At 37.7% G+C, this 26154-nt stretch overlaps 3 protein-coding genes across 3 annotated transcripts; all 3 read left to right on the plus strand.

The window, feature by feature from the left end:
• Positions 1-1941: 1941 nt before the first annotated feature.
• On the plus strand, positions 1942-10092 carry LOC102228946 (tryptase beta-2-like). Its single transcript, XM_023346197.1, has 6 exons — positions 1942-2086; positions 3249-3266; positions 4942-5101; positions 7676-7908; positions 8005-8180; positions 9230-10092. The coding sequence occupies exons 1-6, from the start codon at positions 2029-2031 to the stop codon at positions 9707-9709; spliced, it is 1125 nt and encodes a 374-aa protein (XP_023201965.1). The 5' UTR covers positions 1942-2028; the 3' UTR covers positions 9710-10092.
• A 1177-nt stretch (positions 10093-11269) lies between these two features.
• Positions 11270-12619, plus strand: LOC111611051 (transmembrane protease serine 9-like). The gene is made up of 2 exons (XM_023346670.1): positions 11270-11309; positions 11682-12619. Exons 1-2 carry the CDS (start codon positions 11270-11272, stop codon positions 12131-12133), a joined length of 492 nt encoding a protein of 163 aa, XP_023202438.1. The 3' UTR covers positions 12134-12619.
• A 2488-nt stretch (positions 12620-15107) lies between these two features.
• On the plus strand, positions 15108-23208 carry LOC111610958 (serine protease 27-like). The gene is made up of 6 exons (XM_023346199.1): positions 15108-15214; positions 16379-16396; positions 18088-18250; positions 20812-21041; positions 21138-21298; positions 22345-23208. The coding sequence occupies exons 1-6, from the start codon at positions 15157-15159 to the stop codon at positions 22822-22824; spliced, it is 1110 nt and encodes a 369-aa protein (XP_023201967.1). The 5' UTR covers positions 15108-15156; the 3' UTR covers positions 22825-23208.
• The last annotated feature ends 2946 nt before the right edge of the window (positions 23209-26154 follow it).

Raw genomic sequence — 26154 nt, forward strand, 5'->3', positions numbered from 1 at the left:
TATTGTTTGTATTTATTATCTAAGATTTTAGATTTTCAATTTAAGAGCCCTATTTACGATCTTAGATTTTACCCTCATTTTACCGCTCTCTCTCTCTCTTTCTCTGCAAACACTACTTTCACACTTTTTCAAAACGGCACTCAGAAACGTATTGTGCTCCACGTTGAACCACCGTTTCCATGACCGGCTTGAATTCTGCTCCTTTCCCTGAAATGTTTTCTGCGTTGTGTCCAGTTTGTTCCCACCTCCATTCCTGCAAATTAGTTTTAACTGCGCGTCGTTGTAGCCCCATTCTTTCTAACTGCACACAATTTGAAGAAAAAGCTTCGCCAGAATGGAACCTCCATCTTCCTGTTTTTATGTCTTAATAATTTACAGAGGAATAAAAGGTAAATGAAGCTCAGCAAAGTTTAATGAGAAGTAAGTTAAATCTCCTGCGTTTATGTTTTAAGAATCTGACCCACATTGTCCCTCTGGGATGAATGAAACTGTGGGGCTGAAAGGCAATAACATTTTGGGAAACAACCAGTCAAGCCTTCAGTATAAAAGCTTCTTATCCTACAACGTCAACATGTGTAATCCTCACACCCTCCTTTTCTCCTTTCACCTCCAAATATCCTTTCTATTCATCCATACTAAAATAATTTCAAACTTGTCCTACTTACTTGGATAAAGCCACCTTGAACTTAAACCAAATACCATTAGAGTTAGCCCTTTAAATGCAGTGAGTTGGATTTCTGTTTGAATGATACAAGTATTTTAAATGTTTTACTATCTCTAAATATCTCTATTACTATACAGTAAAATATCACATTTATTCTGGTTAAATAAACTGGCTTCAAAGTCCTCCATACAGACTTCAGTATTAAAAAAAAAAAAAAAGAGAGCTACATTACCAGACTATTTTCTACTGGAAATAAAGGCATCCAGTTTTTCAGGATAATGTTCAGGAAGAAAGCAGCCATCAAGTACTGCAGAATCTGTTAATCACCCACAGATTAAACCAGGTGTGTGGCAGAAGGGAAACACCTGAAACATGCAGGGCAGGGGGGCTGGAGGACGGAACCGAGAAACACTGCATTAGACCTTTGCTATGTTTAATCATCGTGACCATTTGTGCTTCTTTTTAGTTGTATTAAACTCAGAAGTGGTCAAAATGTATAACTGCTCTAGTATTAAGAGGAAATTATTGTATTTCTCTTCAATTTGCCCTCTTAGTTGACACAAGTTAACTATTTAGTAAAACTGTTTCCCAGTGTTTAGGATTATTACTAGCTGGGTGGCATCCTGAACTAAACTGGCCAATTAGATTATCCATCCATCCATCCACCCATTTTCTGTTCACCCTTGTCCCTAATGGGGTCAGGAGGGTTGCTGGTGTCTATCTCCAGCTACGTTCCAGTCGAGAGGCGGGGTTCACCCTGGACAGGTCGCCAGTCTGTCGCAGGGCAACACAGAGACAGACAGGATAAACAACCATGCGCACACACACTCACACCTAGGGAGAATTTAGAGAGAGAGACCAATTAACCTGACAGTCATGTTTTTGGACTGTGGGAGGAAGCCGGAGTACCCGGAGAGAACCCACGCATGCACAGGGAGAACATGCAAACTCCATGCAGAAAGACCCCGGACCGGGAATCGAACCCAGGACCTTCTTGCTGCAAGGCAACAGTGCTACCAACTGCGCCACTGTGCAGCCCCATTTACATTATATATTGTTAAAACAGTAAAAAGCCATGATGCATAAACAACCTCGTCTAGCTTATTTGAGTTGCACGCCATGACAACATAACCTTGCTTCCCAAAAACACTCTGTGCATAGCGCTTCAGGTACAGTCATTACCAACTAATTGATCCAGATAGACAAGTTTGGATTCATTCTTGTTCTTTTAAGATCCAAGCCAGACCACAGAGAGAGCTCATTTGTGATCAGAGCAGTTTATTGGACCTCATGTCACTTTGGGTGGAGCTAAACACAGAAAAATATTTAATGTTGAAGACCAGAGAAAAGAGGTACTGGTGACAATGGCTCTTCAAGGGTTTGCATGGGGGATCACTGTGATGATCGCACTCTTCTTCAAAGGTGAGAAAAATATATTTCTTATATTTCTCTTTCATTGAAATACTGTTAAAGAAAAGCATCGCACACCGTCTATAGCCATCAAATCAGTCATTTGCTTTGCAGTTCACCTCTGTTACCCACGGTCCGGGGGCCAAATCTGGTCCGCTGTAGCTTTTCATGTGGCCCTCTAGACTGCAAATTACTTTAATAAGTCCCTCCAGTTTCTCACAAATCTGCTAAATTCACACTAAATCAATAGATCTCCACATTTTTTCATATTTTACTGTTTTTTTGATTTGTTTCCGTTTTCAAAATTGACCAAAAACATTGAGTTTAAGTGACTGCTGCCTCAGTCTTACTTGATACGACAATTAATAAAAAGTCACATTTAGTATCATGCATTAGTTCAAATGTTAAAATTTCTTACAAATATTTATAAATTAGCACCACAAAAACAATGGCAAAATCCTGGATGGACTGATCAGTGTGAAAAGATAATATTAAATTAGAAGAAACTCTTGTTTAATGCTAAAACAGCTATTTATTGTCAATTTAATAATTTAATGAGTTTTATAAAAACATTCTGGCACAACCTGCCCTTTAACATCATTCAGGCTTTTTATACGGCCCAAAATAAAAATGAGTTCGACACTCCTGGCCTACAAGTAATTTATCTGAGAGATTATATCCATAATTCCCAGAAATACTTTACCAGAAGAAATAAACTGATAGACTTTAGTATGACATGGTGTGTTTACAGGTACACCATGGAAAAGGACGGCATGATTCATATAGGAAAACAAGTTTATGATTATGATCCAAACTAAGAGCTAAGGAAATGTTCAGTGGTTTTGGCTGAATCTACTAAATGATTCCATATTTATTTAAGTCTGTACAGCTGATCTCAAAAGACTGTCATACGAATTTGTGGATAAACTACTGAACCATCAATGATATACAGACAATTGCCTTGTTTAATACGGTTTATTTTTGCAATTTTTATATTGTTGATGGTTGGCTTCATATAAGACAGTGACACAAAATCTGTCTCTTAATATCAATGATGTACTGAGGGGATAAGATCTGATTATGGATTTGATATACATGTCTGACTGACAAAGTGAGAAAACAGTCTCACCTGACTTGTTTGACATGTTTGTGTTTGTGTGTGTGCAAATTTCAGGAGGTGACTCACAACCCGGTAAGTATCCAACACTCCTTTTCTAATTTTTAACAGGAAAAAAAATAATAATTGTACTTTTGGGAATTTTTTACCTGTAAAATGATAAAAATGTTCACGTTGATCTGGAAGATTTTTGAGGTGGGGAAATTAGTGCATCACTTAGATATTTAGTATTCAGACCCTTTGATGCTACAAACACAAACTTGATTGTATGTTCTTGGGGTTCAATATGATAGACCATTGCAGAGTGGTGCAAAATAAAATTTTAATTATTGTGTTGTGTTGATCTATCTCATAAAATTCTTTTAAAATTAACTGAAACTGATAGTAAATATCACAAAAACAGGCATGTTTAAGGTACAATAGTCAGTTTTGTTAAAAATCACTCACTTACAAAATAAATGGGCAAAATCTAATTTTCAGTTTTTTATAGCATTAAATATTTCAAGCAGCACATTGTTAAAGGGGCAGTGTTATGTAAAATCAACTTTTTGAGCTTTACGTCATGTAATGTTATTTCCTCATCAAAAACATTCCTGGAGTGTTGCTTTGTTTCTCCATTAATGTTTGAGAAATCCCTTAATTTAAAACGCCTGGGTGGACCTGGCTCCACCTTTGAGGACAAAGCTCCTCCTCCGTGCTGCAATTTCCAAGCTTCCGACTCAGAGCCTCCCTTCTCCGCGACTGCTCCACTCAGCTCCTTCAGACTAGCCAGCCACAATTAGCGCACATTAGCTGAACTTGCTATAATAGCTGCTTCTCAGTGAAACGCTGATTTGATTTATTTATTCCAAACAGGTTTTTAAAAACAAGCAATCAGTAGGACAGAGAAAACATCTGCATACATAACCAAGAACAATATTAGTTTACCACTACTTTACAGTTTGAAAAGGAATATAAACAAATGAACACTCATTTAATATCACCCCTTATCTAAATTTATTGAAATATATCACTTACCGGCTCAATAATTATCAAAAATCTGTAATTAAAACCAAGTTATAATATTCATGTGCATGTTCAATATACTGCTACAGAACCAATAAAAACTATATTCCATTGGCAAAATGGTTACAAACTATCATAAGAAAATCTATGGATGACAATAATAGTAATAATGGCAATAATAAATAATTGGACATACAGCATCAGAATAATTACCAAGTCTTTGCCGATGTACATCTATAGATTCTTCTTAATATGTGTTATGTAAAAATAAGTAAAATGCTTTAAAAAAAGAGAAAAATGATGGAATGATAACATTAACAAGTTACCAATAGTGGTAATAGTAACAGAAGAAAGGAAAGAAAAAACTCATTTGTGTTCATTTCCTTCTTCCCTGATGAAACATTGTTAAAGGGTTAATAAAGGAGCGGCGTTATGACTTCCTGAAGACAGACTTTCAGAAAGAGCAGGAGGTTTTAAAGAGACCAGGGCCTAATTTCAAGGAGTTAATTTATGAAGTCAAATTTCTAAGTTATATTTGATGTAGATAGCCTTTTTATAACATCTATTGCTTGATTGTGTCATAAAATAGCACCATGTGACTGGAAAATGCATAATGCTGCACCTATAATAAAGATTTGCCTATGTGTTCTGACTAATTTTGTACAGACTGACCCACTGTTTTAAAAACAAAACAAGTGAAAACCATCTGTGTCATTAACCTTTGTGTTTTGTGATTGTTGTAAAGCCTGTGCCAGCCCTCCCATCAACAGCAGGATCATCGGAGGGCAAGATGCATCTCCAGGAAGTTGGCCCTGGCATGTTGCTTTTACCTTTGACAACATCCTCTTCTGTCAGGGATCTCTGATCACCGACGAGTGGGTGCTGACAGCTGCTCAATGCCAAACGTAGGAAGCTATGGTTTGGTATTTTGCAACAAATCACCTTGCAGCAACCATCAAATGAACTCCACTTTATATGTTTTTTAAAGTTATTTTTCAAAGATCTTTTCAAATTAATCTACCGTAAATTTCAGACTACATAGCACACGTGGCTGAAAGCCGCATGCTCTAATTTTAGAAAGAAAATTAATTTTGTACAAGCCGCACTGGATTAGTAAGATGGTAAACCGCAGGTGACCCACGTTGTAATAAGAGATATTTACAAAGAAAGACATTACACATGAGGACTACATATTGCAAGTGTTTTATATGAAGAGTAACTTTAGCATGGCTACCTTTACATATACGCACATATCAGTAACATAAATTACGTTGCTTATACTTTTTCACTGAACAGTGCACAAATATTCCAATATGTCCACCTCTGGGACCTTCAGTTTGTTAACAGTCCCAGTGAGAGGCAGGCAGTGGTGGAGAAAGTACTCAAACAATGTACTTAAGTAAAAGTACAAATACACAGACAAAAATGTACTCTAGTAAAAGTACCACATTAACATTTGTACTTGAGTAAAAGTAGAAATGTACTGGCTTTTAAAAATACTTACGTATTAAAAGTAAAAGTACTTGCTGAAAGCATTACATAATTGCTAATACAATACCATTAAATGTACCTATCGTATTTAATATTAATATATTAGTAATGTGTCATTGTTATTAACAATGCCACAGATAAAGCATGTTTTTATTGTGTTTACTCCCTGTAACATAGTTTAGACTTAGATATGTGATTCTATGCATCATAATTTCAGGGATGGAAACATCTCGTCTCCTGAACATAGCATGAACTTCACTTTTTTTTTTTTTACCACTAGTGGCATTTATTTTGACAGAAATCCAACAGAAATGTGATGGAAAGAAGGTGGATGAGGGAGGATATGCAACCAAGGAGCCATGTAGCAGTGTTGTAGTCATGACCGCCAAACCCGAGACCAAGACCAGCGCCCCGCGCTACATGACTCAATAAAATTAAGTGCACCTATCAAAATTGCTTCTCAAATTGATCTGAAAGATCCACATTTCCATAAAATACCTAGATATTAAATACTTAGAGCTGAAATAAATGTAACCAGTATCATTATCAATTCAAACTCTTCTTCATTCTGCTTTGCTTCCATCTCTGTGCCACAATCCACAGAGGTCTCCTGCCACTCCTAAAAAGATAACGCCCTGGGCGGTTGCCCATATCGCCCACGTCAGAAACCACAACTGTCTGCACCATTAAACATAGCAATTAAGACAATGCATTAACGGTAAACAACACTCAACTATGAACACTGTCCAAGGGCAACAAGCAAGAAGTAACCAAGCAGAAGGACCGTGACTGTTCTCACCCTGTCTGCCATGACAGGTGACGAAAACAATCAAAGAGCAATGAGCATGCTCTGCGTTCTTATTTTGTTTATTCAGCAGAAATGTAGTGAAGTAGAAAGTACAGATACTTGCTGTAAAATGTAGTGGAGTAAAAGTCGAAAGTATCCATGATTAAATCTACTTAAGTACAGATACACGAAAATTGTACTTGAATACAGTAACGACATACTTTTATTTTGTTACTTCCCACCCCTGGAGGCAGGTAAAACGTCAAAGGTTCTTCATCCATATTTATGATATATGGCCTGAAGGAATTCTCCGCCATCTTTGTTTGAGTGAACATGTGAAAGTTAGCAGGGTTATCCTCGTAGTCAGGAGGGAGCTGCTGACGCAAAGCCGTGCATGCCTTGATGGACAGGCCTTTTTGCCTCATAAATCTAAAACACCACAATGGCCCAACTCTAAAATCTTTGATTCTCATTTCAGTGGCGATTGCTTTAGCCTTCAGTCTGATCTGCACCATAGAAACACTGCAGCCACTTCCTGTCTGTGTGTTAAGCCAGTCTTCAAGAAAGTTTTCAAGTTCGAGCCATCTGTTATGGTTACCTCTGAAAGCTTTCGTTGTCCTTTTGCTTTGACTCAGTTCTTCACGCTGGCGTCTCCACCGTCTCACCATCAATTCATTTATGCCAAGATTATGTCCTTCTTGAACCGCCAGATTGATCGCCTTCATCATATGATTTTCTTTGAGTGTTTTCCATGTTGATGAGGGCGAAAAAGTGGCAGATTTACTATACCAGTCATTGATTTGAAAATGTTGTCTTAATTTATTGTATAATTTAATTAGATCTCTGATCAATTTAATTTGTCTATTGTTATGTGGCAAAATGTTTTTGGCAGTGTGGGAGAAAAAAACAAACAAAAAAAAACATGCATTAGCCTTGCCTTAGTATAGGCCACAGTGTTCAAAGAGTGGGAAAAAAAAGTAGCGGCTTATAGTCTGGAATTTATGGTAGTCAACTCAAAACAGATTTTAACTGCAGTAAACTCAGTGATGTGCAGCAGTCATGTCAGGTCAGCATCTGGATCAAGGATGCCAGTTTTACACCTCTACTACTGAAAAGAAAGCAAGAAAGACAGATAAAGATCTACCTACTGTGATACTCAGTGACAATCATATTTAAACACTTTTCTTCTCTCTTCTTTAAGCACTCCCTCTATTGTAGTTTTGCACTTTGGAATTGGTGAAGTGACTCGGGGAATTGACAGCTTTCACTGCCACCCAAACCACACCTACTATGGTGGAAACGACATCTGCCTTGTGAAGCTGTCTGCTCCAGTCAACTTCACTGACTACATCCGACCAGTGTGTTTGGCTGCAGAAAACAGCACTTTCTACGATGGAACCAGCAGCTGGGTCACTGGTTTCAGTGACTACACAAGTAATTTCTACAGTTTTGTATTTAGCATCAGCTTTCTGTACAATACCATTGCTGAATTCTCCAAAGAGAAATAATCCTTAAAACTTTATTCTTTAGTATCCTACCCTTTACAGGAAAGCGATGCATCAGTAGTTGGGAACAGAAAATGCCACTGCAGCTACAACAACTACTACGAATACAACTACGACTACAACTACATCTACAACAACTTTCCAATAACAGAGGACCGGATGTGTGCTGAAAGTGAAAATGGTTCAAAGACAGAATCTTCTGTAATTACCTTTTTTTGTTCTCATTTTTTGATTATGTTTTGAGCGAAATTGAACTTCATGAAATGCACTTAAATCTGCATTCCAGAAGCCTTAAGTAACTTTTCTAGATATTTGATAAAGCTGTAACTATGTTGTAACACTATGCTATGAGACAGATAGTCATGTATTCCTAATACAGAAATACATAACTTGGTCAGAAACAACCAATAAAACCCAGAAGGAGGGTCTTAGCGCTGTCAATCACGCTTGTGTGTATGGTTCACTCCCTCCAATTACTCTCTGCTGCCCTAAAGTTTTTCCTCATCAGCAGAGCCTGCCACAAATGCTAAGGCTAGTTAGCATAGCCACTGATCACAGCAGATAAACGGTTTAGTGTTTCTCCACCATCAGCACATTGAGCAGCGTGAACGTGAGCAGTGATTAATAGCACTAAGACACGTCTTCTCCTGATTGGTTGTTTCTGAACAGGAGCATTTCTGTAGATAATAGTATCAGGGCCGTGCAGAGACCTATGGAGGGGCAGGGGCTCAAATTTAAAAAAGGGGCACATTGAACCAAAACACAATACAACAACACAGCAACAACCCATATTAATCAAGAATCTAATTGGATTCTACTGTATCATTGCTATCATGCGGGGAAATGCAAAGCAAATATAATCTATATTTTCCCCAACAGGTATAAAGTTTCTGTTTCTGCTGCTGACAGTCCTGGAAATCTGAGCTGATCTGAGACTGTATCTGTTAAACAGACCAGAGGAGAAAAAGGTCCCTGGTTATGAAGTTATGAAATAAGCAAAATTGCTGCCATTTTACTAATTAAGCCCTAATAATATCTATTTAATCTCTAGAGCAACTACAGCAGCTTTAATTCAATTTAGTCAGTTCTTATCTCAAGCAATTTAATGAGATGTGTTCTGTCTCAGTTTGTTGATTTTAAAATAGTGATTGTGTTTTTGTTTTGTTTTTTTTAAAACAGCAAAGTGTCACTATTGGACCAGATTTAAAAACACCGTTTAACATCTATGTTGTTTTAAAATTCTTCCACAGAGAGATGAAGGCGCAGCTCTAGTAACCAAGAAAGACTCCATCTGGGTCCAGAGTGGGATTGTGAGTCTTACCTGGCCGAATCTACCTACTATCTATACTCGTGTGTCCCAGTACCAGAAATGGATCACCGACACAGTCACTGGCATGGACCCAGGTTTTGTTACCTACACCTCCCCAGGCATTGACAGCGACTTGAACTACAACTGTCCTCCACCACCAACTACCACCCAGCGCCCCGACTTTACCACCCAGCGCCCCGACTTTACCAGTCAGCGCCCCGACTTTACCAGTCAGCGCCCCGACTTTACCAGTCAGCGCCCCGACTTTACCACCCAGCGCCCCGACTTTACCACCCAGCACTCTACCACTGACGACAGCATATTTGGCAGTGGTGAAACTCTGATTCCCGTCGCTCGAGTCTTCCCTCTCTCTGCTCTTGTTCTGTTTGTCCATCTGTTTGTTGGTGGTGCTGGAAACTAAATCATAGCTTTGACTCATTCTGCATTCTAGTTCATAACCAACACCAACTCTCTATTCATTAGAATCAAAATGTTGATATTTTTACTCTGATTTAGTTTTATTTCACAAATTAAGATTTCTACAAAGCAAATGAAGGATGTAATAAGTTTATCTGGTAATTAGTTTAACAAACCTCTCATAAAATTCAAATCGTTTATTTTTTTTTTCTGTCCTTTACATTGTGTTGACTGTATTTTCTTAACTGTAAATGCCAATTAAATCTCGAGTGTTTAACAGACAACAGGTTTGGGATTTTTAGCAGATAATCACACTGTTATTTTATTAAATATGAAACAAACAAACTGTGATTAGTAATAAACTGTGATTAAAATCATTCAAAACTATATTTTTCTGTTTTATTTTTTGTGCCGACCCGATGTTTCAAGGTTGGAAGACTGAGTTTGGTGTCCAGTTTGACAAAAAAGATGGAAGCAGTTTATGAGTCTGGCGAGGGATTTTAATGCGTCTCAGGAGAACTTCAATTAAGCCAATCCAATCCAACATAAATGTTAAGAAGCGAACATTTCTTCATAATCAGGAAAATATTTAATGGGCTGTTTTTAACCTTTCACAAGACTGTAAGTACAAGAACTCCTCCACGGAGTACAGAAGTGCGAACTAGTGCATTCAAATAAACAACTTAATGTTACAGGAAGTCATCATCAGTGGCCATGCTAAGTAGCCTTAGCATTCATGGCATGGTGCTGGTGGGGAGAAGCCGTAGCCTAGCAGAGAACAAGGGGAGAGCAGCATGTACAGAAGCCTGATTGACAACACCAAGACCTTCTTTCTTCCTCTGATTGGTCGTTTCTGAGAGAGCGGTGTATTTCTGCAGTCAGTACTGGGAAAAGACAGAGATGATCGGTTTTTCCACAGATTATCCGTCTCATTACACTGTCACAACAGAGTGATAGTTTTAACAAAAAGAGTTTATAAAAGTTACCTACTGTTGCTTTCATTATTTCAGGAGGTATTTATGTTCATAATCATCTCAACTAGCACATGATTGAATATTGGAAGAAAAAGTATATTAAATTTTTAACGTTTTCCACATTTTGTGCAACTAAAATACGATGTATGGCACTCATTTATTTTTCCATTTTTACTGTAACATCCTTGATTAAAATGTAGCACAACTAAATCCCTTAAGATGTGACTTCATTAGTTCAAAACATTGCAACTGTGTGCAGTTCAGCACAGTTTAGTGGGACCTAATTAATTTTTAGTAGATGATATATTTGCCTGTGTTAATACAAAATCCTCTTTGTTTTCCAAACCCAAGTGGTTGAAATTGTGAAGGTCTGATTGGAAACGACTGAAGTACAGTCGTTTCCAATCATAAATGCAATGTTTTCATCGGATCATTGAAACCTACCTAGTTTGTAGGTAGGTTTCGGACCTGCCGATTCTGATTTTGCCGATACCATTTTTTTTTTTTGTCTGAAATGTCATTAAATATAGCAGGAAAGTTGTTGATTTGGCAACAGTGGAGCGACTCTTGTTACGTGCAAACGTGCAGACATGACCCGATGGGTGGGGCCAACAGTCAAACCTCTCACAGGTGAGCAGGAGAGGACAGTGGTTGGTTTCAAGACATTTGCTGGGGTAGATGATATCAGGTGAAAAGATTGGCTACACATTGAAGTATTGGCCAATCACCAATCTCTGAAAATGAAGGAAATTTTTACCAATGAATCGGCTGCACCCCTAATTAAAATCAAAGTATTTCACAGGATAAAACCAAAAAAAGCAGCATTGTTTTTGATGTCCAGTCCCTAACTGAAGGAAGGAAGCATTGCACAACATGTAACACAATAGAACCAAAGAAAAAGCAGACACTGTAGAAAAACCTAATCAGTCCAGCCAAAAATAAAAGAAAATTTGAGAATGAGAAGGTAATATAAAACTGCAATTACTATCCACAAGTAATTGATACTTTTCTTCTCTTTCTTTCCCCTTCAGGGAGATTCAGGCGGACCTCTGATGGTTCAACTCCAGAATAGTTCTCAGTGGGTCCAAGCAGGGGTTGTGAGCTTTGGTGAGGGATGTGCTGTCCCAATGAAACCAGGCGTCTACACCCGAGTGTCCCAGTACCAGAGCTGGATCAGCGATACGGTCACTGGCATGGAGCCAGGCTTCGTTACCTTCACCTCGGCCGGCATCGACAGCGACCTACACTTCACCTGTACTACTACTACTACTACCACCACCACCACCACCACTGCCCACACCTCCACCACCACCGCCCACACCACCACTCCCAGTATGACCACTGACGACAGTATTTTTGGCAGTGGGGAAACCCTGAGCCACTTCACTCACTTCATGGGAATTGCTGTTCTTGCTCTATTCCTTCATTTCCTTGTGGGCGGTGCTTGGAAGTAAATCTTTTACTGAGGATTATGCGATGCACAGATAGGAAAAAGGTTATGTTTTATACTTCACTGCAGTATAAAATATGTGCTTCTAAACACAGTGAAAGTTTTAAAATTAAAAAGTTATTTGTCTTTTGAGCAGTTAACTAAATTCATTTTGAATAGTATTGCTGTTAATATGTAGCTAAGTAACATGGGGGTTAATCTGAGCCAACAGGAATATTGTGACATGTATTGCCAATCAAGTAATACAAATGATCAAATATTGTGACATTAGAGCCAAGTTAATTTTTTAAAAATCTGACCTATTTTTAATCTGTTTTAAATGATTCTATAACAAGTGAATTTTGGTTTTCAGACATGGTGTGAATTTGGTGTGTTTTTATTTATATCCATGGCAGAAACATTTTACCATTGTTTTATGAAATTGTATATTTGTTTTGGATAAATGCATTTGTCATTTTCCAGATAGAAATAATAGTGGAATATGTGTGGCTTTTTTTTTTAACAAGAAGACATTAATAAAATGATCAACCATCATCCAGTAACAATATAACCTGATAGTGGTGTCATTTACAAGATTTCAAGCTCTAATATTCAAGAACACAGACAATGTCAGACCATGTTTAATGTTTGGCAGATTAAAATTAATATGAAGAGAACTAAAAGAATTTTTTGAAGATAGACATTTTTAAAACTGATTTACCAATAAGTTCCATTAGACGTTTGTAGGTATTCCAGTCCTGTATAACAGACTATCAGCCTTACCATTTCTAAATCTATAAATAAATATTGTTTCTATTTATTATCTAAGATTTTAGATTTTCAATTTAAGAGCCCTATGTAAGATCTTAGATTTTACCCTGATTTTACCGCGCTCTCTCTCTCTCTCTCTCTCTCTCTCTCTCTGCAAACACTACTTTCACACTTTTTCAAAATGGCACTCAGAAACGTATTCTGCTCCATGTTGAGCCACCGTTTCCATGACCGGCTTGAATTCTGCTCCTTTCCCTGAAATGTTTTCTGCGTTGTGTCCAGTTTGTTCCCACCTCCATTCCTGCAAATTAGTTTTAACTGCGCGTCGTTGTAGCCCCATTCTTTCTAACTGCACACAATTTGAAGAAAAAGCTTCGCCAGAATGGAACCTCCATCTTCCTGTTTTTATGTCTTAATAATTTACAGAGGAATAAAAGGTAAGTGAAGCTCAGCAAAGTTTAATGAGAAGTAAGTTAAACCTCCTGCGCTTATGTTTTAACAATCTGACCCACATTGTCCCTCTGGGATGAATGAAACTGTGGGGCTGAAAGGCAATAACATTTTGGGAAACAACCAGTCAAGCCTTCAGTATAAAAGCTTCTTATCCTACAGCGTCAACATGTGTAATCCTCACACCCTCCTTTTCTCCTTTCACCTCCAAATATCCTTTCTATTCATCCATACTAAAATAATTTCAAACTTGTCCTACTTACTTGGATAAAACCACCTTGAACTAAAACCAAATACCATTAGAGTTAGCCCCACTCCCTCTGCATCTTTTAAAATCTGACATTTGCTATTAATGGGTGTTCAGGATTAGAAAAGGTTATAATATTCAAGAGGCTCAAACTGATTATACAGAGTACATCTATCATCAATGTCAAAGAGAAAGTAGATATTTCACTCAATGGCATAAAATCAATTCTTTTATAAATTAGCCTTATACATAGAGTATATACAAAACCAGAGTGACTTTAAATGCAGTGAGTTGGATTTCTGTTTGAATGATACAAGTATTTTAAATGTTTTACTATCTCTAAATATCTCTATTACTATACAGTAAAATATCAGATTTATTCTGGTTAAATAAACTGGCTTCAAAGTCCTCCATACAGACTTCAGTGTTAAAAAAAAAAAAAGAGAGCTACATTACCAGACTATTTTCTATTGGAAATAAAGGCATCCAGTTTTTCAGGACAATGTTCAGGAAGAAAGCAGCCATCAAGTACTGCAGAATCTGTTAATCACCCACAGATTCAATCCAGGTGTGTGGCAGAAGGGAAACACCTGAAACATGCAGGGCAGGGGGGCCAGAGGACGGGAACCGAGAAACACTGCATTAGACCTTTGCTATGTTTAATCATCGTGGCCATTTGTGCTTCTTTTTAGTTGTATTAAACTCAGAAGTGGTCAAAATGTATAACTGCTCTAGTATTAATAGAAAATTATTGTATTTCTCTTCAATTTGCCCTCTTAGTTGACACAAGTTAACTATTTAGTAAAACTGTTTCCCAGTGTTTAGGATTATTACTAGCTGGGTGGCATCCTGAACTAAACTGGCCAATTAGATTATCTATCCATCCATCCATTTTCTGTTCACCCTTGTCCCTAATGGGGTCGGGAGGGTTGCTGGTGTCTATCTCCAGCTACGTTCCGGGCGAGAGGCGGGGTCACCCTGGACAGGTCGCCAGTCTGTCGCAGGGCAACACAGAGACAGGATAAACAACCATTCACACACACACTCACACCTAAGGAGAATTTAGAGAGAGAGACCAATTAACCTGACAGTCATGTTTTTGGACTGTGGGAGGAAGCCGGAGTACCCGGAGAGAACCCACGCATGCACATGGAGAACATGCAAACTCCATGCAGAAAGACCCCGGGCCGGGAATCGAACCCAGGACCTTTGTGCTGCAAGGCAACAGTGCTACCAACTGCACCACTGTGCAGCCCCATTTAGATTATATATTGTTAAAACAGAGAAAGCCATGATGCATAAACAACCTCGTCTAGCTTATTTGAGTTGCACGCCATGACAACATAACCTTGCTTCCCAAAAACACTCTGTGCATAGCGCTTCAGGTACAGTCATTACCAACTAATTGATCCAGATAGACAAGTTTGGATTCATTCTTGTTCTTTTAAGATCCAAGCCAGACCACAGAGAGAGCTCATTTGTGATCAGAGCAGTTTATTGGACCTCATGTCACTTTGGGTGGAGCTAAACACAGAAAAGTATTTAATGTTGAAGACCAGAGAAAAGAGGTACTGGTGACAATGGCTCTTCAAGGGTTTGCATGGGGGATCACTGTGATGATCGCACTCTTCTTCAAAGGTGAGAAAAATATATTTCTTATATTTCTCTTTCATTGAAATACTGTTAAAGAAAAGCATCGCACACCGTCTATAGCCATCAAATCAGTCATTTGCTTTGCAGTTCACCTCTGTTACCCACGGTCCGGGGGCCAAATCTGGCCCGCTGTAGGCTTTTCATGTGGCCCTCTAGACTGCAAATGACTTTAATAAGTCCCTCCAGTTTCTCACAAATCTGCTAAATTCACACTAAATCAATAGATCTCCACATTTTTTCATATTTTACTGTTTTTTTGTGTTTTGTTTCATTTTTCAAAATTGGCCAAAAACATTGAGTTTAAGTGACTGCTGCCTCAGTCTTACTTGATACGACAATTAATAAAAAGTCACATTTAGTATCATGCATTAGTTCAAATGTTAAAATTTCTTACAAATATTTATAAATTAGCACCACAAAAACAATCGCAAAATCCTGGATGGACTGATCAGTGTGAAAAGATAATATTAAATTAGAAGAAACTCTTGTTTAATGCTAAAACAGCTATTTATTGTCAATTTAATAATTTAATGAGTTTTATAAAAACATTCTGACACAACCTGCCTTTAAGAACATTCAGGCTTTTTATACGGCCCAAAATAAAAATGAGTTCGACACGCCTGGCCTACAAGTAATTTATCTGAGAGATTATATCCATAATTTCCAGAAATACTTTACCAGAAGAAATAAACTGATAGACTGTAGTATGACATGGCGTGTTTACAGGTACACCAGGGAAAAGGACGGCATGATTCATATAGGAAAACAAGTTTATGATTATGATCCAAACTAAGAGCTAAGGAAATGTTCAGTGGTTTTGGCTGAATCTACTAAATGATTCCATATTTATTTAAGTCTGTACAGCTGATCTCAAAAGACTGTCATACGAATTTGTGGATAAACTACTGAACCATCAATGATATACAGACAATTGCCTTGTTTAATACGGTTTATTTTTGCAATTTTTATATTGTTGATGGTTGGCTTCATATAAGACAGTGACACAAAATCTGTCTCTTAATATCAATGATGTACTGAGGGGATAAGATCTGATTATGGATTTGATATACATGTCTGACTGACAAAGTGAGAAAACAGTCTCACCTGACTTGTTTGACATGTTTGTGTTTGTGTGTGTGCAAATTTCAGGAGGTGACTCACAACCCGGTAAGTATCCAACACTCCTATTCTAATTTTTAACAGGAAAAAAAATAATAATTGTACTTTTGGGAATTTTTTACCTGTAAAATGATAAAAATGTTCACGTTGATCTGGAAGATTTTTGAGGTGGGGAAATTAGTGCATCACTTAGATATTTAGTATTCAGACCCTTTGATGCTACAAACACAAACTTGATTGTATGTTCTTGGGGTTCAATATGATAGACCATTGCAGAGTGGTGCAAAATAAAATTTTAATTATTGTGTTGTGTTGATCTATCTCATAAAATTCTTTTAAAATTAACTGAAATTGGTGTTTGTAATATCACAAAAACAGGCATGTTTAAGGTACAATAGTCAGTTTTGTTAAAAATCACTCACTTACAAAATAAATGGGCAAAATCTAATTTTCAGTTTTTTATAGCATTAAATATTTCAAGCAGCACATTGTTAAAGGGGCAGTGTTAGATAAAATCAACTTTTTGAGCTTTACGTCATGTAATGTTATTTCCTCATAAAAACATTCCTGGAGTGTTGCTTTGTTTCTCCATTAATGTTTGAGAAATCCCTTAATTTAAAACGCCTGGGTGGACCTGGCTCCACCTTTGAGGACAAAGCTCCTCCTCCGTGCTGCAATTTCCAAGCTTCCGACTCAGAGCCTCCCTTCTCCGCGACTGCTCCACTCAGCTCCTTCAGACTAGCCAGCCACAATTAGCAAACATCTGCTGGAACTGCACATTAGCTGAACTTGCTATAATAGCTGCTTCTCAGTGAGACGCCGATTTGATTTATTTATTTCAAACAGGTTTTTAAAAACAAGCAATCAGTAGGACAGAGAAAACATCTGCATACATAACCAAGAACAATATTAGTTTACCACTACTTTACAGTTTGAAAAGGAATATAAACAAATGAACACTCATTTAATATCACCCCTTATCTAAATTTATTGAAATATATCACTTACCGGCTCAATAATTATCAAAAATCTGTAATTAAAACCAAGTTATAATATTCATGTGCATGTTCAATATACTGCTACAGAACCAATAAAAACTATATTCCATTGGCAAAATGGTTACAAACTATCATAAGAAAATCTATGGATGACAATAATAGTAATAATGGCAATAATAAACAACTGGACATACAGCATCAGAATAATTACCAAGTCCTTGCCGATGTACATCTATAGATTCTTCTTAATCTGAGTTATGTAACAATAAGTAAAATGTTGTTAAAAAAGAGAAAAATGATGGAATGATAACATTAACAAGTTACCAATAGTGGTAATAGTAACAGAAGAAAGGAAGGAAAAAACTCATTTGTGTTAATTTCCTTCTTCCCTGATGAAACATTGTTAAAGTGTTAATAAAGGAGCGGCGTTATGACTTCCTGAAGACAGACTTTCAGAAAGAGCAGGAGGTTTTAAAGAGACCAGGGCCTAATTTCAAGGAGTTAATTTATGAAGTCAAATTTCTATGTTATATTTGATGTAGATAGCCTTTTTATAACAACTATTGCTTGATTGTGTCATAAAATAGCACCATGTGACTGGAAAATGCATAATGCTGCACCTATAATAAAGATTTGCCTATGTGTTCTGACTAATTTTGTACTGACCAACCCACTGTTTTAAAAACAAAACAAGTGAAAACTATCTGTCATTAACCTTTGTGTTTTGTGATTGTTGTAAAGCCTGTGCCAGCCCTCCCATCAACAGCAGGATCATCGGAGGGCAAGATGCATCTCCAGGAAGATGGCCCTGGCATGTTGCTTTTACCATTGGCAACAGCTTCCTCTTCTGTCAGGGATCTCTGATCACCGAAGAGTGGGTGCTGACAGCTGCTCAATGCGAACGGTAGGAAGCTATGGTTTGGTATTTTGCAACAAATCACCTTGCAGCAACCATCTAATGAACTCCACTTCATATGTTTTTTTAAAGTTATTTTTCAAAGATCTTTTCAAATTAATCTACCGTAAATTTCAGACCACGTAGCACACGTAAATGAAAGCTGCATGCTCTAATTTTAGAAAGAAAATACATTTTGTACAAGCCGCACTGGATTAGTAAGATGGTAAACCGCAGGTGACCCATGATGTAATACGAGATATTTACAAAGACATTACGCATGAGGAATACATATTGCAAGTGTTTTATATGAACAGTGCCTTTAACATGTCTACCTTTAAATATACATACGTATCAGTAACATAAATTACATTGCTTATACTTTTTCACTGAACAGTGCACAAATATTCCAATATGTCCACCTCTGGGACCTTCAGTTGTTAACAGTCCCAGTGAGAGGCAGGCAGTGGTGGAGAAAGTACTCAAACAATGTACTTAAGTAAAAGTACAAATACACAGACAAAAATGTACTCTAGTAAAAGTACCACATTAACATTTGTACTTGAGTAAAAGTAGAAATGTACTGGCTTTTAAAAATACTTACGTATTAAAAGTAAAAGTACTTGCTGAAAGCATTACATAATTGCTAATACAATACCATTAAATGTACCTATCGTATTTAATATTAATACATTAGTAATGTGCCATTTTAAATAATGCCACAGATAAAGCATGTTTTTATTGTGTTTACTCCCTGTAACATAGTTTAGACTTAGATATGTGATTCTATGCATCATAATTTCAGGGATGGAAACATCTCATCTCCTGTCCTAACATAGCATCAACTTCACTGTTTTTTTTTTTTTTTTACCACTAGTGGCATTTATTTTGACAGAAATCCAACAGAAATGTGATGGAAAGAAGGTGGGTGGGGGAGGATATGCAACCAAGGAGCCATGTAGCAGTGTTGTAGTCACGACCACCAAACCCGAGACCAACACCAGCGCCCCGCGCTACATGACTCAATAAAATTAAGTGCACCTATCAAAATTGCTTCTCAAATTGATCTGAAAGATCCACATTCCCATAAAACACCTAGAAATTAAATACTTAGAGCTTAAATAAATTTAACCAGTATCATTATCAATTCAAACCCTCCTTCATTCTGCTTTGCTTCCATCTTTGTGCCACAATCCACAGAGGTCTCCTGCCACTCCTAAAAAGATAACGCCCTGGGCGGTTGCCCATATCACCCACGTCAGAAACCACAACCGTCTGCACCATTAAACATAGCAATTAAGACAATGCATTAATGGTAAACAACGCTCAACTATGAACACTGTCCAAGGCGCAACAAGCAAGAAGTAACCAAGCAGAAGGACCGTGACTGTTCTCACCCTGTCTGCCATGACAGGTGACGAAAACAATCGAAGAGCAATGAGCATGCTCTGCGTTCTTATTTTGTTTATTCGGCAGAAATGTAGTGAAGTAGAAAGTACAGATACTTGCTGTAAAATGTAGTGGAGTAAAAGTCGAAAGTATCCATGATTAAATCTACTTAAGTACAGATACACGAAAATTGTACTTGAATACAGTAACGATATACTTTTATTTCGTTACTTCCCACCCCTGGAGGCAGGTAAAACGTCAAAGGTTCTTCATCCATATTTATGATATATGGCCTGAAGGAATTCTCCGCCATCTTTGTTTGAGTGAACGTGTGAAAGTTAGCAGGGTTATCCTCGTAGTCAGAAGGGAGCTGCTGACGCAAAGCCGTGCATGCCTTGATGGACAGGCCTTTTTGCCTCATAAATCTAAAACACCACAATGGTCCACCTCTAAAATCTTTGATTCTCATTTCAGTGGCGATTGCTTTAGCCTTCAGTCTGATCTGCACGATAGAAACACTGCAGCCACTTTCTGTCTGTGTGTTAAGCCAGTCTTCAAAAAAAATTTCACCTTTCACCTCTGAAAGCTTTCGTTGTACTTTTGCTTTGACTCAGTTCTTCACGCTGGCGTCTCCACCGTCTCACCATCAATTCATTTATGCCAAGATTATGTCCTTCTTGAACCGCCAGATTGATCGCCTTTAGCGTAAAAGCGTCATCATATGATTTTCTTTGAGTGTTTTCCATGTTGATGAGGGCGAAAAAGTGGCAGATTTACTATACCAGTCATTGATTTGAAAAATTTTTCTTAATTTATTGTACAATTTCTTTAGATCTCTGATCAATTTCATTGGTCTATTGTTATAAGGAAAAATGTTTTTGGCAGTGTGGGAGAAAAAAAAACAAAAAACAAAACATGCATTAGCCTTGCCTTAGTATAGGCCAGTGTTCAGAGACTGGGGAAAAAAAGAAGCCAGAATTTACGGTAGTCAACTCAAAACAGATTTCAACTGCAGTAAACTCAGTGATGTGCAGCAGTCATGTCAGGTCAGCATCTGGATCAAGGATGCCAGTTTTACACCTCTACTACCGAAAAGAAAGCAAGAAAGACAGATAAAGATCTACCTACTGTGATACTCAGTGACAATCAGATTTAAACACTTTTCTTCTCTCTTCTTTAAGCACTCCCTCTATTGTAGTTTTGCACTTTGGAATTGGTGAAGTGACTCGGGGAATTGACAGCTTTCACTGCCACCCAAACCACACCTACTATGGTGGAAACATCTGCCTTGTGAAGCTGTCTGCTCCAGTCAACTTCACTGACTACATCCGACCAGTGTGCTTGGCTGCAGAAAACAGCACTTTCTACGATGGAACCAGCAGCTGGGTCACTGGTTTCAGTGACAACTTGAGTAATTTCTACAGTTTTGTTTTTAGCATCAGCTTTCTGTACAATACCATTGCTGAATTCTCCAAAGAGAAATAATCCTTAAAACTTTATTCTTTAGTATCCTACCCTTTACAGGAAATTGATGTATCAGTACTTGGGAACAGAAAATGCAACTGCAGCTACAACTACATCTACATCTACAACTACATCTACAACTATCCAATAACAGAGGACCTGATGTGTGCTGGAAGTGAAAATGGTTCAAAGACAGAATCTTCTGTAATTACCTTTTTTTGTTCTCATTTTTTGATTATGTTTTGAGTAAAATTGAACTTCATGAAATGCACTTAAATCTGCATTCCAGAAGCCTTAAGTAACTTTTCTAGATATTTGATAAAGCTGTAACTATGTTGTAACACTATGCTATGAGACAGATAGTCATGTATTCCTAATACAGAAATACATAACTTGGTCAGAAACAACCAATAAAACCCAGAAGGAGGGTCTTAGCGCTGTCAATCACGCTTGTGTGTATGGTTCACTCCCTCCAATTACTCTCTGCTGCCCTAACGTTTTTCCTCATCAGCAGAGCCTGCCACAAATGCTAAGGCTAGTTAGCATAGCCACTGATCACAGCAGATAAACCGTTTAGTGTTTCTCCACCATCAGCACATTGAGCAGCGTGAACGTGAGCAGTGATTAATAGCACTAAGACACGTCTTCTCCTGATTGGTTGCTTCTGAACAGGAGCATTTCTGTAGATAATAGTATCAGGGCCGTGCAGAGACCTATGGAGGGGCAGGGGCTCACATTTAAAAAAGGGCCACATTGAACCAAAACACAATACAACAACACAGCAACAACCCATTTTAATCAAGAATCTAATTGGATTCTACTTTATCATTGCCATCATGCGGGGAAATGCAAAGCAAATATAATCTATATTTTCCCCAACAGGTATAAAGTTTCTGTTTCTGCTGCTGACAGTCCTGGAAATCTGAGCTGATCTGAGACTATCTGTTAAACAGACCAGAGGAGAAAAAGGTCCCTGGTTATGAAGTTATGAAATAAGCAAAATTGCTGCCATTTTACTAATTAAGCCCTAATAATATCCATTTAATCTCTGGAGCAACTACAGCAGCTTTAATTCAATTTAGTCAGTTCCTAACTCAAGCAATTTAATGAGATGTGTTCTGTCTCAGTTTGTTGATTTTAAAATAGTGATTGTGTTTTTGTTTTGTTTTTTTAAAACAGCAAAGTGTCACTATTGGACCAGATTTAAAAACACCGTTTAACATCTATGTTGTTTTAAAATTCTTCCACAGAGAGATGAAGGCGCAGCTCTAGTAACCAAGAAAGACTCCATCTGGGTCCAGAGTGGGATTGTGAGTCTTACCTGGCCGAATCTACCTACTATCTATACTCGTGTGTCCCAGTACCAGAAATGGATCACCGACACAGTCACTGGCATGGACCCAGGTTTTGTTACCTACACCTCCCCAGGCATTGACAGAGACTTGAACTACACCTGTCCTCCACCACCAACTACCACCCAGCGCCCCGACTTTACCACCCAGCGCCCCGACTTTACCACCCAGCGCCCCGACTTTACCACCCAGCGCCCCGACTTTACCACTCAGCGCCCCGACTTTACCACCCAGCGCCCCGACTTTACCACCCAGCACTCTACCACTGACGACAGCATATTTGGCAGTGGTGAAACTCTGATTCCCGTCGCTCGAGTCTTCCCTCTCTCTGCTCTTGTTCTGTTTGTCCATCTGTTTGTTGGTGGTGCTGGAAACTAAATCATAGCTTTGACTCATTCTGCATTCTAGTTCATAACCAACACCAACTCTCTATTCAATAGAATCAAAATGTTGATATTTTTAGTCTGATTTAGTTTTATTTCACAAATTAAGATTTCTACAAACCAAATGAAGGGTGTAATAAGTTTATCTGGTAATTAGTTTAACAAACCTCTCATAAAATTCAAATCGTTTATTTTTTTTTCTGTCCTTTACATTGTGTTGACTGTATTTTCTTAACTGTAAATGCCAATTAAATCTCGAGTGTTTAACAGACAACAGGTTTGGGATTTTTAGCAGATAATCACACTGTTATTTTATTAAATATGAAACAAACAAACTGTGATTAGTAATAAACTGTGATTAAAATCATTCAAAACTATATTTTTCTGTTGGTTTTAATTATTTTTTGTGCCGACCCGAAGTTTCAAGGTTGGAAGACTGAGTTTGGTGTCCAGTTTGACAAAAAAGATGGAAGCAGTTTATGAGTCTGGCGAGGGATTTTAATGCGTCTCAGGAGAACTTCAATTAAGCCAAAATAAATGTTAAGAAGCGAACATTTCTTCATAATCAGGAAAATATTTAATGGGCTGTCTATAACCTTTCACAAGACTGTAAGTACAAGAACTGCTCCACGGAGTACAGAAGTGCGAACAAGTGCATTCAACATGGCTTTCTTGTCAGACTAAATCAAATATTTTTTCATTTCATTGGACGACTGCATGAGTATGATCACTTGGTTTGGTCCAAACTTAAGACTTTTTAATGCCAAAAACAGATTTCACCCTTCTCATTGAAAAGACTACAGCATTAGCTGATGCTAACAAGCATTAAAAGACAATTCTCTGATGATATAAAAATATCTAAAGTCAAATAATTTAAAATAGTACTATAGATAATTTTCCTTTTCAGTCATTGTCTATTTGAATAAACACAGAAAGGAGAGGTCTTAGCGCCATCAATCAATACTATGCATGTGCTGCTAAGTGTGCTAATGGTGGAGAAACAACTTAATGTTACAAGAAGTCATCAGTGGCCATGCTAAGTAGCCTTAGCATTCATGGCATGGTGCTGGTGGGGATAAGCCATAGCCTAGCAGAGAACAAGGGGAGAGTAGCATGTACAGAAGCCTGATTGACAACACCAAGACCTTCTTTCTTCCTCTGATTGGTCGTTTCTGAGAGAGCGGTGTATTTCTGCAGTCAGTACTGGGAAAAGACAGAGGAGATCGGTTTTTCCACAGATTATCCGTCTCATTACCCTGTCACAACAGAGTGATAGTTTTAACAAAAAGAGTTTATAAAAGTTGCCTACTGTTGCTTTAATTATTTCAGGAGGTATTTATGTTCATAATCATCTCAACTAGCACATGATTGAATATTGGAAGAAAAAGTATATTAAATTTTAACATTTTCCACATTTTGTGCAACTAAAATACGATGTATGGCACTCATTTATTTTTCCATTTTTACTGTAACATCCTTGATTAAAATGTAGCACAACTAAATCCCTTAAGATGTGATTTCCTTAGTTCAAAACAGTGCAACTGTGTGCAGTTCAGCACAGTTTACTGGGACCTAATTAATTTTTAGTAGACGATATATTTGCCTGTGTTAATACAAAATCCTCTTTGTTCTCCAAACCCAAGTGGTTGAAATTGTGAAGGTCTGATTGGAAACGACTGAAGTTCTTAAAGTTGCAGGTTCACTGCACATGTATGACTCTTGGCCCAAATGGGTCCCCATTGACAGCCCCTCAAATGACATGTTTTTGCACCTACTCTAAATTTGCACAAGTTGTCCACGTGACTACCTTTTCAAACTTCCTGGTGGACTTGCTAGTGACTTGTGTTTTTTACAGGTTTATAGCAGATCTAATTCACAAGTCTAAGGTGAATTTCTCTTTTGCATTTTGTTGTAGAAAGATGTAATGGTGCACCAAGCATTACTTGTATGAGTCGATAGTGAGCTTGTGTGTATGTAATTGGGTTTTTCCCCTCCCTTTTGCAAAGAGGAACACATCAACATCCACCTGCTTACGTTGACTTCAGAGACAGACATCAAACCCAACGTGTTTTTCTGGATTTTTCTTGAAGCACGACTCATCAGGATCAGTGACAAGAAGAACTCATTACACAAGATATGAGAAAAAGTGCTGTGGGTGGAGAAAAAAAAGAGAACAGAATGGTGTGTGATATTAAAACAAGCTAGACACAGCTGTTTATATATTAAAAGGTTTTCTTTTTGTGGGTTGAAACCATTATTATCCATCCATCGGCTTTTTTCCACACATTTGATCCTGCAGCACATCTCAAAATAAGCCAGCCCTTTCTCCCCCTGTCGGCTTAAATTACCACATGAAAATGGAAAAGTTCATTTTCAGTCTTTGTCTACTGATGTCTTTAATTTTTACAATTGTATTCACTATCCATAAATCTGCTAAAGGCTCTTTCATATTATCAACAGGAATTAATCCTCTAAGAGATTTATTATAAAGAGCTTAAAACTTGATCATTTTGAATTTCTGAAGGATTCCAACAAAATGCCTTTTTGTCTTTGCTTAGGCTTTTGCTAACACCTTCCAACTCCTAGCTTCATGTTGTTGGCTGATACTTTTAAAACCAAAAGGATGAGATTAGGACATGTTATGTTGCCATCCATAAATACATATGTAAATTAGTATAAATACCCGGATGTTTGCCACCATGTGAAGCAATAATCATGGCAAAGTCCTTGTTTGTAGCAGTATGAATAATTATAATAATAATAACTATATATTTAATTTAAAAGGTGCTTTCAGGACACATAAGGTCACCTCACAAAAATAAAAATACATTTCAAAGAAAAAAAAATCCAAATAAAAAATAAATAAAAAGATTGTACAAATGCCTGTTTGAACAGCAGAGAGTTCAGCCAGGATTTAAAGACAGAGAGTCCGCGAGTCCTTTGAGTGGGATTATGGACGTTTATTCTAAATAGTGGAATCATGTGCAGAACTTGTACATTTACAGAATAGAGATGCTTTCTGTCCATAAAGGCGCATTCACAAAACGGGCGGCTCGACTGAAGGATGACTGCAGCTGCACCGGTACCGGTCAGCTCCTACTTGAAGTTTTGCTCGGAGCTCCAGGATGATCAGTCCAGGCAATGAAACGCTACTTATATGCGTGTGATTATACACACTTTGATCACCTTAAAAATAATCAAACCTGAACTGTTTGGCGTTAATCTGCCGATCCAACCCCGTTTTCTTTTTCAGTCAGAATGAAATTACCCCATCGATTTCATGCACTTGGCGTACAGACCAATCTTTGAGACAAAAACTGAGGAA

Source organism: Xiphophorus maculatus, chromosome 14, assembly GCF_002775205.1.
Source record: "Xiphophorus maculatus strain JP 163 A chromosome 14, X_maculatus-5.0-male, whole genome shotgun sequence".
NCBI lineage: Eukaryota > Metazoa > Chordata > Actinopteri > Cyprinodontiformes > Poeciliidae > Xiphophorus > Xiphophorus maculatus.